Below are 13106 nucleotides of genomic sequence, written 5' to 3'. Positions count from 1 at the left end.
AGCAGTCGAGGCTCTCCAAAAGAACCCCTTCAGCAGAAGACACCACGATGACCAGGCCTGACAGCGAGCAGAGAAACGGGTCCCATGTGCATGTGCTGGCCTGGCCCAGATTCCACAAGGGCGTGAGGGCTTGTGTCCAGTGGTTCAACTTTAAATGTGATCACAGGGAATGGGAGAGGGGAGGCAGAAGTGAGACAGGTGCCGGCGCTGCGGCTCACTAGGCTAATCCTCCACCTGCGGCGCCGGCACACCGGGTTCTAGTCCCGGTCGGGGTGCCAGATTCTGTCCTGGTTGCTCCTCTTCCAGGCCAGCTCTCTGCTGTGGCCCGGGAGTGCAGTGGAGGATGGCCCAAGTGCTTGGGCCCTGCACCCCATGGGAGACCAGGAGAAGTACCTGGCTCCTGCCTTCGGATCAGTGCGATGCGTTGGCCGCAGCGCACTGGCCGAGGCAGCCATTGGAGAGTGAACCAATGGCAAAGGAAGACCTTTCTCTCTGTCCACTCTGCCCGTCAAAAAGGGAAAAAAAAAAAAAAAAAAAAAGGAAGTGAGACAGGTTAGGGACACGTACAAAGCTGCAGTGCTGAGCGGGCTGGCTGACTGCGGCACAGCTCGGAGGGTGGCCCAGGGGACTGCACATCCGCGGTCTAGTGTGGCCTCCCATGTGGGAGCACACACCTGAAAGCCAGGGCTGCAGCGGGGGCCAAGACCGTGTGGAGTAAGACACAAGAGGTGACCCTCAGAGACACACGAATCCTTCTCCCTTAGTCAGAGGCCTTGCCTTCAAGCCCCGTGACTTGTCCCCCGCCCAGCTGCGCTACCACACACTCAAGTCGTGCCAGGCTAGACACCTCCCTTGCCCCCCCAGCTCAAGGCAGTGGACCCTTGACAACTGTCCATCTTAGGCATGACCTTTCATTCCCCATCTTTTTTTCTGAAAGGCAGAGAGAGAGACAGACAAGAGACAGAGATTGACTTTTTTTTTTTTTTTTTTTTTTTTTTTGACAGGCAGAGTGGACAGTGAGAGAGAGAGAAAGGTCTTCCTTTGCCGTTGGTTCACCCTCCAATGGCCGCCACAGCTGGCGCGCTGCAGCCAGCGCACCGCGCTGATCCGATGGCAGGATCAGGTGCTTCTCCTGGTCTCCCATGGGGTGCAGGGCCCAAGCACTTGGGCCATCCTCCACTGCACTCCCGGGCCACAGCAGAGAGCTGGCCTGGAAGAGGGGCAACTGGGACAGAATCCGGCGCCCCGACCGGGACTAGAACCCGGTGTGCCGGCGCTGCCAGGTGGAGGGTTAGCCTATTGAGCCGTGGCGCCGGCTGACTTTCTTTTTTTTATTTTTTATTTTTTATTTTTATTTTTTGACAGGCAGAGTGGACAGTGAGAGAGAGAGACAAAGATCTTCCTTTTTCCATTGCTTCACCCCACAATGGCCGCTGCGGCTGGTGCACCGCGCTGATCCGATGGCAGGAGCCAGGTGCTTCTCCTGGTCTCCCATGGGGTGCAGGGCCCAAGCACTTGGGCCATCCTCCACTGCACTCTCTGGCCACAGCAGAGAGTTGGCCTGGAAGAGGGGCAACTGAGACAGAACCCGGCGCCCCGACCGGGACTAGAACCCGGTGTGCCGGCGCCGCTAGGCGGAGGATTAGCCTAGTGAGCCGCGGTGCCGGCCAGAGATTGACTTTCAATCACTAATTCACTCCCTAAATGGCTGCAGAGGCCAGGGCTGGGCCAGGCCGAAGCCGAGAGTCTGGAGCTCCACCCAGGTCTCCCACGTGGGTGGCAGGGAGCGAGCACCCGGGAGGTCTGCTGCTGCTTCTGCGCTACATCAGCAGGAAGCTGGATGGGAGTAACGCGGCAGGGATTGAACCGCACCCACATGGATGCAGGCGCCGCAGGTCGGCCCTGCCCCCCCATCCTTTCCTTCTCCCTCCCGTCTCCTGGTAGGAAGCCCAGAGTCTGCCACGGCACTTGCTCTCCCTGCTCTCCACTACAATCCAGCTCCCTAGGACAGATCCTGGTGGCCGCTCCAGCTAAGCCAGGAGATGTCGCCCCTCCTGCAAGCCTGGCTCCAGGACAGGTGCTCTGTAGGACACAGGCAGCCCGGGTCTCCCTCCCAGACGCTCTTGAGGCACTGCTGGCCTGGGAAGAGGCTGTTTCCTCTACCGCGTCAGCTCTGCGCAGCCAGCCCTGCCGCGGGACGCAGTCCATCCACCAACTGTCCATTCTGTCTGGGGCATGCGCATCTGGGACACGGGCTTTCATAGCAGTAATCTAATTAAATCCTCCATTCCCACTCAGAAAGAGAACGTCACAGACGCTAGGACGGGGCCACTCCTGGTTAGCCAGAGACCACAGTCCAGGGGCCAGGGGCAGACCAGCCTCCAAAGGTCAAGTCAAAGCCTGGCTATGCTGGAAAAAAAAAGAGAGAAAGAAAAAAGAGAAACTACTGAAAATTCATCTCCCTGACCCATTGCAGTGAAGCCCAACTGTCACAAACACGGTGGCCCCTGCATCGCACAGGACGCCAAGCACGCGTGGAGGACAACACAGTGCGGGCAACGCTGATGGCTCAGAGGGAGTCGCTGTTTCCACAGGGTCTAGGGCAAGTGGGCTGACGCCTGCAGGAACCCCGCCATGCACCCCCTCCCCTCCTCTGCGGCAGGGCTGGGGAGCCTGGCTGGAGCCGGCGTGCAGAAGGCGCTCTCATTTCGCATCTGTTACTGCAATGGCTTGAAAATTTTTATTTAACTTCAGCAAATACTGGAAATAGAAAATGAACTCTGCAGATTTTCACAAATAAAGTTTCTAATCTCCACTAACAAATGTTATCATTCAATGGCTAAGCAATTATAATGCTATGAACGTTCACCACAATGAGTGTGCTGAAGTAGAAAACAGGCAGACATTAAAATATTACTTACAACGGCATTATTACAATGTATTTTCTTTAAAATTCCAACGTGGATTTTATCACTTCAAAAGATATACAGCATTTCCATTATATTTGCAAACTTAACCTTATACATCTTTTAAAATCTTGAAAAAATTTTAAGCAATCTAAAAAGCACTTAGCAAAATTGGTAAGTCTACATAATGGGATCCTATCCACTCCAGTACAGATCTCGTCTCGAGGCGGCGCCTGTAAACACTCACTATTTACAACGTGCATAGACTGGACTGACCTTCCTTCTTCTGACTGTAGCTGCGATTGTGCTTCACCGCAGTCTGGGAGAACCGCAGACCCAGGGCGCGGCCGCGCGCGGCACGAGGCCAGCGAGCCAGGCCGCCCGGCTCCCGGGAGTCAACCCGAGGGGGAGCTGGGTCTTGGGTCGCGACACTGAGCAACAGGCTGGACGCGAGGGAAAGTGGCTCTCGTGGAAGCTGGCTCCGTCCTTCCTTCGCTCACGGAAAAGCAGGGTCCAGTTAGTGTAATGCACTGTTTGGCTTATTTTTGGTGTGCAATTATACCAAGAGTACATCTGCTATTTAGAAAGACAAACACAGGGCATTGTTGGAATTTAAAGTGACAAGGAACACGCTGACAGTGGCGTGTGGCATTTGAGGAACTTAGAGGAACAGAAAGCTGCAGAGTCGTCCACCACAGCAAGATTTGAAAACTCAGCTGCTTTTCACCTTCGTGTCTCGATTACAAGTTTGTGGCCGTCAAAGGGTGTTACAGGCGGAGCCACCAGTCACCGTGAGGATGGCGTCTCGACAGACCCGCCAAGACAAGGCAAGGGGTGCAAGCCACTAGCCCTGGCTCCTGCCTACCCGGCCCCGCCTGCGCGCCACCACTGGTGTCACCCGAGCTGTTACTGAGCGGATCACGGTCGCAGACCAGTCAACACGGTATTCAAGTAAAAAGGTGTTTAAATGGAAAAGTGAAAACAACTTTTACCTAACATTTTACACATCTACATAAAATTAAATAAAACAAACTTTTAATGCATATGCAACACAATTTATATCTTTTAGGGTTTCTAAACTAAAAGTTAAACTATTATTTGCGTCAATGTTACTATACTTTGCACAATAACTTATACTTAGGAGAAATTTCCCACAAAAATATATAATTATGACATTCACATTGATAATTTTAAAGAAGACAATGCTTACGTGAACATTCCATCTGAAGCAGTCATCAACCCCAAACACTACCTGCCAATGCACCTAATCTTGATATGTTAAAAAGTCTTCACATAAATAAGACCAAACCATTTAGCTTTTTAAGCTAAGTGATTTCTCGCATTTACATCATTGCAAGGACAGTGTAAAGAAAAGAAGTCTAAAACACAGTGCTATCTTGTTCAGGAAGCAACTACGGCAGGCAGGCGGGCACAGCACCTCTTCCCCTCAGTGGCAGGACCGCACGCGCTCTCGGGGAGCCTGGAGTCGGCTGCTGTGATCTCAAGCGCCAAGGACAGGGTCGTGCAGAGACAGGGGACTGCCGGCACTGTCGCTCTACTTGCCATACTGCCCAGGGACAGGCACTGAGCCTCCAGGTGCTGCCAGAGCGGACCCAGTCCCCAGGGAAGAGCCTGGGTGTGAGCAGGGACAACAGCTGCTGGCAGAGGGAGGAACCCACTGCAGCAACTGCTGGAGGCTTCTGCTGAACAGGACGGGACCTATGGCTTCAGTCCACGCCTCCGGGTCCCCTGACGCAGGCCGGCTCCCTCCACGTCTGCCCTGCCGGCTTCCAGTCACCCCGCAGGCTTCCGGTGACACAGGCCGCCCTACCCTGGTACTAGTGGTACCTTGCTACCCTGTCACCAGGTACGAACAGTGAGCTGGGGCCTCCTGAAGCTGCTCAACACAGGCTTTCCTGGCCCAACAGACGCCTCGTGCAGGAACAAGGTGGCGAGAGGCAGGAAAGTCCACTGTCCTCTCCCCATTGAGTGACCTTTCTCCAAACTTCTAAAAAAGAATGCACAATTCCGAAAAACTTAAGGTTTCTAGCTGGCCCTCTTTCTAAAGAGAAAATCAGCTGACTTATAAAAACAAAGAGCAAGGTGCGTGGAGTCAAAACACAGCACATCTAATTGCATATTTAAAATTCTTGAGAATTCTGGTTATGCCTTAAAGCATCTGCATTTTTTTCTTTTTGGTATTGAAAGCAGAAAAAAGTATTTGATGCAAACAACAAAAGCTACTTTAACACACTAGTGCGGGGCGGGCTATGGTGGGATGTGTGCTCCACACACAGCCCCCGGCAGGCCCACGGTCTGAGAGCAGAGGTGAAGCTGATGTCTCACAACATTTACCAGAAAATTCTACGTGTTCCCAATCGAACCAAAAGGCATCCCATACCACTTTGTAGAGTGTCTTTTCATCGTGCTGTCGTGAGACCGACACATCGATCACTTCTCTTTCCTGTGCTAATACTAGAAGAGAGGGGGGTGTGGTGCAGTCACACTGAACATGAAGGACGCACGGAGGGCACGGAGCGGGCCAGGCAGACCAGGGCGACGGTGCAGACCACACGGAGCTTTTGTAAAACCGTCCCCAGCGATCCTAACAGCATTTACGAGCTAACCCACATTCAAAATGTGCACTCTGCTAGAAACTGCAGAAGCTCTCCCCTGTCTCCTAATCTCAGTGATGTCATCTTTGGCAAGCAATAAACCTTACAGAAGAAATGAGGCGCTAGAACAGAAGAGGGTGGTAACGTGGTTGCCAGAGGAGAAGGCACCGAGTCCGATGTACCAGCACCAGGTAGAGGGGCAGGGACCGAATCTCTTGGAGTTGAGTGGTGGTGGCGGTCGGGCATCAGGAAGAGATGGGGCTGAAAGCTGAAGGCAGAAAGCACTGGCTCGCGTTCCCGCCAGCCAGACGCCCAAGGGCTGCTGCTATGGATAGCTTTGGACCCCTCGGGAAGGAGGAGGAGGGCAGAGATTTAAGCCAACTAAACGCAGAGACCATCATGACACCCTACATGTGGGGCAATGCGAGACCTATCAGACCTTGGCACGACACAGGGCACGCTGCAGTCTGCCGACACACTATGACGGCCACAGAAGTGTGACGCCGCGCCACTGGCTGCTCACAAAGAACAAGAGAAACTTTCTAGAAGGCCAACAGGGTCTCAGTCACTCCGAAAATGACATTGTGCAGAGAGCAGACGCGCAGGCCATGCGGGAGCAGAGCCGTGCCTTCTGAGGAGACCGCCCGTTCTGAAGCTGCTGACCGGGAGGCGCTCCGACTGCGGAGGTGCAGCCCGGGCCCCAGGAGGAGTGCGGGCGGTGGGAGTCCCAGCACGCAGGCAGCGTTTGAGAGGCGACAGGGCTCTCTGGGAAGTGGTGCCGCCATCGAGGACCGAGCAGGGAATTAAGGCAGATGCAGCAGAGGCCTGGGAGTGTGTGCCTTTTTGGTAATAGCTGCTTGTCCACAGAGAAGTGATGCAGATGGCGAGGTGATGTCGTAATACCTGATTTCCTGGACAGCACAGCAGTCCACACCCAGTGTGCAGAGCCACCAGCGTTTCTCAGGAGGCAGAGGCGTATCTGACGTCAAGAACAGAAGCCGCCTGGAGAGCAAAGAGAAAGGGTCAGTGAGCAGGGAGAGAGCAGCAGCAGTGGCTCCCTGAAGGCTGAGACCTGGGGCAAGCGTTCCATACTCAGGCCCGTGGGCCCTAAAGGTAGATGCGAGGGTGGCGCTAGGGCTAGGTGCCCCCACTCACGCCACGGTCCAGGACTTCTTGGCACTGTGACCTAGGACAAGTTACCAGTTCCTGTTGAGCTCCAGTTTCCTCACATGTAGAATATACACAACAGCAGTGCTGAGGTCACAAGAGGCAAAAAAGTTAGCTGAGGAGGGCCTGGCTCAGGTATGCGTGACCGGCATCGCCCCTCCTGCCAGTGGGAGGCTGGAACCCCTGGCACCCAACGGACAGCTGTGGTTCCTGCCGGAGCCCGGAACACGCTTGCTCAAGGGTCTTCTTTGAAAGCCACAAGGGAGTTGCTCAATCCCTGACTCCATTTTTCTAAGCTGCTCCTGGACCCGGAGCCAAGTCTCGTCTGAGGTCCCTACGACCTTCGTGCTGTCACTGCCAGGGACCTGCCTGGGCTACGAGGCAGCGCCAGAAACCAGTTCTCCATCCAGCTGCTCGTTCACGCCAGCACCCGACTGCAGGTGAGGACTGCTATCTCCAACCCCACGGTCAGCTGAGAGCATGCCTCCGTGGCCATGCCAAGTGCGAGGCAGGATGTGAGGTCTGTCCCCCATAGGGCTCTGACCACAAAAGGTCACTGTCCTGGCGCTACTCTGACAAGTGGAGGAAATCAATGCCACCAACAGGCCATCATACTTGCCGAACCCCTGGAGATTCTGACGTGCTCCTCCTGTTCTGTTTTGCCTAATACCTAAAATCCCAGACAGAGCATCAGTGGGCTCCAAGCTTGGCTGATGGGACTCCTTGGGGAAAAAGGCTGGGAAAGACAAAACTCCATCGTCCGAGCACTGACAGGACGCTAGGGCTCTCACATACCCACTCAGGCCCAGGGACATAGGAACGTGGTGATCCTAACAGATCGACTTCCTTCTACAGACTAAAACACAGAGAACAGACAACAGATGGTGGCAGAGTAGCAAAGAGACTCGAGAAATCTGAGGGGAGGACTTTAAACCACTTCAAAAGCAGATAAAAAGGCTATGCATTAATGACGTGCCAGGTCACACCACTCCCCTGTTTCCTTCTGATGTTGCGACACTGGGTGAACACACGCAAGCCGCACAGAGAACGTTCATCACGAAAGAGAACCAAAGTTTGACCACTTGGAGGAGGTCTAGACGCGGATGAGGCACAAGTGCGTATGGAAGGAAACCCTACAGGCACCGGATGCGCCACCAACAGAGCGAGCCTGAGGATGCTCCTGATGCACAGCTGACAAGGACCAGTGACAAAGACCTGCCTCACTGAAGTCAGCCAGGAAATGAGCCAGGCAGAGATGGAAGAAAAGCTGTAGGCAAAAAAAAGAAATCTTAAGACAGATATTTTGTCCAGTGGTTAAGGCACCGCCTGGGAGTGCCTGGGTCAGTCCTGCTCCTCCACTTCTGATTCGGGCTTCCTGCTCGTGTGCACCCTGAGTGGCTGCAGGGACATGGGAGACACACACTAGATTCCTGGATTCCGGCTTCGGTCTGGCTCTTGGGAGCCTTTGGGCAATGAACTAGACGACTGGAAAACTTGTCTCTCTGCCTTTCAAATATAATGAAAATAAAAAACTTTAAAAAATTTTTGGTCTAAGCCGGCGCCGTGGCTCAATAGGCTAATCCTCCACCTTGCGGCGCCGGCACACCGGGTTCTAGTCCCGGTCGGGGCGCCGGATTCTGTCCCGGTTGCCCCTCTTCCAGGCCAGCTCTCTGCTATGGCCAGGGAGTGCAGTGGAGGATGGCCCAGGTGCTTGGGCCCTGCACCCCATGGGAGACCAGGAAAAAGCACCTGGCTCCTGGCTCCTGCCAGGATCAGTGCGGTGCGCCGGCTGCAGCGGCGGCCATTGGAGGGTGAACCAACGGCAAAAGGAAGACCTTTCTCTCTCTGTCTCTCTCTCTCACTGTCCACTCTGCCTGTCCAAAAAAAAAAAAAAAAAAAAAAAAAAAAAAAAAAAAAAAAAAAAAAATTTTTGGTCTAAGATTTACTCTCAGATTTATTTTTTTAAAGATGTATTTATTTATTTATTTATTTGAAAGGCAGATCTACAGAGAGAGAGGGAGGGAGAGATCTCCCATTCACTGGTTCACTTCCAAAATGGCTGCAATGACCAGGGCTGGGCCAGGCTGAAACCAGGAGCCTGGAATCCACCCGGATCTCCCATGTGGGTGACAGGGGCCCAAGCCCTTGGCTAACATCTGAGCAGGGAGCTGGAGTGGAGTGGAGCAGCCAGGACTGGAACCGCTGCTCGTGTGGGCGGCGGTGCTGTGGGCAGTGGCTTCACCCTCTGTGCGCCACGGCAGGTCCTGCTGTCAGGACACTCCGGCTGGCTACGCAAAGGGTGACTGAGCACCAGCATTTCCTACCATCTGCGCTGGTAACCCTGGGACTGAAGCTAAACCACACATGGAGAGTTCTTCCATCTCCTCCCCAGTAATCACCAACTTTCCAAAGTTCCCCTGAATCGAGTCCAGAAATGGAGGTTAGTTTGTTGTGAGAGGGCAATTAGCAGAGACAAAATCACTGCTAACTGTAAGGGCAGCCCCTCCGCCAGGCCTCCCGCTGGGGCATACAGGAAGCTGTGCCGGGTGCCCTTCACACTGGCACTGTCAGACTCTGCACTCACCACCAAGTGCAATCAAGGTAAGGGGCTCTGGAAAGCCAGATTGCAACACAACGTCTCGGTTTCCTAACAGATGGAAACGTCATGGACCAGTGACCCCATGCTCTCAGGAGTGCCCTCCTCCTCAGGAGGGTCCTTCTGCATGCTCAGGACACAACAGGCTTCAAGGGGACACTCCCTCAACGTGAGAGTCACCTCGCATCAGGCATGCGGCTGTGAGGAAGCCTCTGGTGAGAAAGTGATTTCCTTGTAGAGCTACAGGAAGCCTCCGTTTACAGTCAGTCAACAGTTCAGATGTGCAGTAACTAGCAATGCATGCTCACCTCTGCTCAGCCCCACACCCAGATTCCACAGAGGAGGGTGGTCCTGGCAAGATGGAGAAAGGGCAGGCAGCCCTGATATTGGGGGCAGGGAGGCAGCAGATGGGTCTCTGGAGCCCAAGCAATCTTGCTACCTAATCCTGGCTGACTAGGCTGATGACATACACCAGTGCACCATCCTGGAAATTACTAGAAAGTCAGTCACCATCCTACCAAGTTCCAGCCTTATAAGAAAACCTATAAATGCCCCTATCAATAATTAGGCCTGAACAACACCAAAGATTAGAGGGTTTGTACAGCAGGCACAGAGCTCAGAATTCTACCAAAGTACAGGCCCCCAAAAGGAAGTCCCCTCCTGAGGTCATGACAAGCAGGCTCGCCATGGGAGCACGGAAACAGCTCGGACACTCACTTCCTGTTTCCCCATGGTTTGTACCGCATTTAAGGAAATACTGGTACAGGTGGAATATTCTGTGACTGGAAGAAACCAGGATGGAATAAAAAATTTGACAAGCAGCTAAAACATGAATAATCACAGTGACAAGAACTGACTGAATCAACACACATATCATGGCATTTTATAAGCACAAGTAAAATTACTGATGCAGGTGAAACCTAAAAATATTTCTACAGCTGAAAAAAACTGAGATGAAGCTGGCAGAGAAGGGCGGGCACCGTTACCTCCTCCTCCTCCTCCGGCGTCTTTGCAGAATCATCCGGGGACTTGGCAGGTCTCTGCGTCCTGGGCCCGTTGGTCTCTTCTTTACCATGTTCTGCCTCCCATTCTTGTAAAACTTCATCTATGTTGAAGCGGCGTCGATAATTTACGAAGAAGTTTTTGACTTGTACCACTGATTTGTTCCCAATCACGTCTGAGATTGCCTGAAAATCTCGACCATATTTCCTGATGGCTATGAAAGCAAGAGAGCATTTTTTTTTTCAATAAAATAGAAAAACCATTTTATAAACCACAATTTGATTGCTCCCTTATCCCGTTTAGAAAACAGGGGCTTCCAAGAGCAGGCACTACCTTGGTGTGGAAAGGGAGCAGTACGCAGTCATTTCTAGATGGACGCATGCAGACGTACACGGCCGTACAAGCTCCACAGGACCCTGTCCTCTAGACATCAGCCTGCCCACCATGTCACAGCACAAGGAAGTCCTTGCATCCCCTGAGCCTGGGGGTGTCCTGCATTTATGTCATCGGGACCCCCAGGCCCATAACACTCTCAGAGTAAGGTTCTCACATCTGACCTGCTACTTCTCTGGCTCTGTACTTCACTATGAAGAGCTCAACACCAAGCTGCTAGAATGAAAGTCACACAAGGAGGTTTCCAGGTTAACTTTTATAACCTGTGAGAAGTGCAAAAGGAAAAAGCAGCAAACCCTAGGGAATGCAGTACGTATGTTCTCTCTCGGGAGCAAGTGAGGGGAGCAAGCAGGCGAGACGTCACTGCCACCCCACTGCTGGCGCGTTCTCTAAGGAGACACCCCTACCTTGTACGGCCAGAAGCTGCTCTTCTGTGGTCCAACGTGCATTGCATTTCTGAATGACCTGAGGAAGCAAATGAGGGCTTGAGCACATTATATTTAGAGATGGCTGTGCTCTTCTGGGGTGTAATGACCTTTGCTGAATCTTAACTTCAACGAGGTTTATAAAATTACGTCTATATCCTTCAACATCCTTCTTGTTTATTTTGTAGTTGTTCTCAAGGTTTGCTTTTTCAACCCTGCTCCTGGTCTTGTTTTTCTAATTCAGATTTAGAGAGAGAGCTCTCATCCACTGCTGCATGCTTCATGCCCACAATGACAGGGCAAAGCTGAGAGCTGGGAACTCGCCCGCATCTCCCAGGAGGGTGGCAGGGCCCCAGTACTGAGCCGCCACTGCTGAACACAAGGAAGCTGCAGTCAGGAGCCCGTGTGCAGCACCTGGCTCCCACAAGAAGCTGCTCCTAACGCCTGAGCCCCTGTGGAGCACCTGCTGTTTCTGACTCCAGCTTTCTCCACTCTCAGAGACAAGTGGTGATGGTGGTTTGAGTACCTGGGGTTCCTGCTAACCACGTGGGAGACAGAGACTGAGTTCTGGCTCCTGGCTTTGGCCTGGCCCATCCCTGATTTTTGTAGCCATTTGGGGAGTGAACCAGCAGGTGGAGGACCTTTGTCTGTCTCTGCCTCTTAAATAAAAGGGGGAGGGAGGAGGGAGGCAGCACCGTGGCTCACTTAGTTCATCCTTCACCTGCAGTGCCGGCATCCCATGTGGGTGCCAGGTTCTAGTCCCGGTTGCTCCTCTTCCAGTCCAGCTCTCTGCTGTGGCCTGGGAGTGCAGTGGAGGATGGCCCGAGTGCTTGGGTCCTGCACCCACATGGGAGACCAGGAAGAAGCACCTGGCTCCTGCCTTCAGATCAGCTCAGTGCAAGCCGTAGCGGCCATTAGGGGAGTGAACCAAAGGAAGGAAGACCTTTCTCTCTGTCTCTCTCTCACTGACTATAATTCTACCTGTCAAATAAATTAAAAAAAAAAAAAAAAAAAAAAAGTGAGTGGGACAGGGACTGAAGCCAGGCACCCAGGAACTCAGATATGGGGTGCAAGTGTCTAAGCTAAACTAAGTGCCAATCTCTACACCCTTCTTCCTAGGAGATACATATTGGAGACGAATCACACATATACTACATTCTTTGGTAAAAGGAATATTTATTTATTTGAGAGGTAGAGAGGCAGAAAGAGACAGACATTTTCCATCTGATGGCTCACTTCCCAAATGCCCACAACACCCAAAGTGATGCCAGGAACCAGAAACTCAATCAGGGTTTCCCAAGTGGGTGGTAGTATTTGAGCCACCATTTGCTGTCTCCCAGGGTGCACATTAGCAGGAAGCTGGGTTGGAGACACACATAGAACTCCACTGCAGGCACACTGACGCGTGGTGCAGGTGGCCCAAGCAGCAGGTTAAACCACTGCATAATACCTGCCCCAGACACCGTTCTCTTAACACCCCAAACGGGTAGATCTGCGATGATGCTCCCACAGCCCTACCTCTGGAAGTCGATACGGTTCTATTCCACCATCCAGTTTTTCTTTGAGAGCACTGTTCGTTTGTTTAATATTCTGAATCTAAATGGGAAAAGAGTTTTGTTTAAAAAAGGAAAGCTTTCATAAGGCATGAAAAGAACACACAACTGAAAAAAACTAAAACAAACAAAAACAACAAAGAGCAGTGCCGCTCTAGTTCCTGTGGGGAGCAACCGGACTAGACTGAGTTACTGGAATTAAGACTTATTCTATGCATCTGCTCTCCCACAATATGGCGCTGGGAGAGAAGTAAACAGCTTCCGCACAGCTGCCTCCAGTTCAACCAATTAACTGTAGGACTTGCTCCTGATTGGAGAGCAGCGTACGCGGCGTGTGGGCAGCCGAGTTGGGATTGGCGGAGGAGGACTATAAAGGAGGAGAGAGACGGCATGCACCAGGAACATCTATGGGGAACATCTAAGGGAACCCGTGCAGCCCCCGAGAAAGC

General features: G+C 52.6%; 1 protein-coding gene across 5 annotated transcripts in view; it reads right to left on the bottom strand.

The window, feature by feature from the left end:
* Window positions 1-2717: 2717 nt before the first annotated feature.
* The window catches only part of RCOR1 (REST corepressor 1), a 100674-nt gene continuing 90285 nt past the window's right edge, over window positions 2718-13106 (bottom strand). For all 5 annotated transcript variants that reach the window (XM_051834874.3, XM_089322744.1, XM_089322742.1 and 2 more), the window contains 4 exons: window positions 12623-12700; window positions 11087-11144; window positions 10271-10500; window positions 2718-6523 (listed from right to left, as the gene is read on the bottom strand). In XM_051834874.3, the coding sequence (XP_051690834.3) occupies window positions 6482-6523; window positions 10271-10500; window positions 11087-11144; window positions 12623-12700 (408 nt within the window). In that variant the 3' untranslated portion in view covers window positions 2718-6481. The remainder of the gene's footprint in view (window positions 6524-10270; window positions 10501-11086; window positions 11145-12622; window positions 12701-13106) is intronic.

Source organism: Oryctolagus cuniculus, chromosome 20 (genome assembly GCF_051225735.1).
Source record: "Oryctolagus cuniculus isolate XC-2025 breed Fujian yellow rabbit chromosome 20, ASM5122573v1, whole genome shotgun sequence".
NCBI classification, from domain to species: domain Eukaryota; kingdom Metazoa; phylum Chordata; class Mammalia; order Lagomorpha; family Leporidae; genus Oryctolagus; species Oryctolagus cuniculus.
This window is presented reverse-complemented; position numbering and strand designations above follow the sequence as displayed.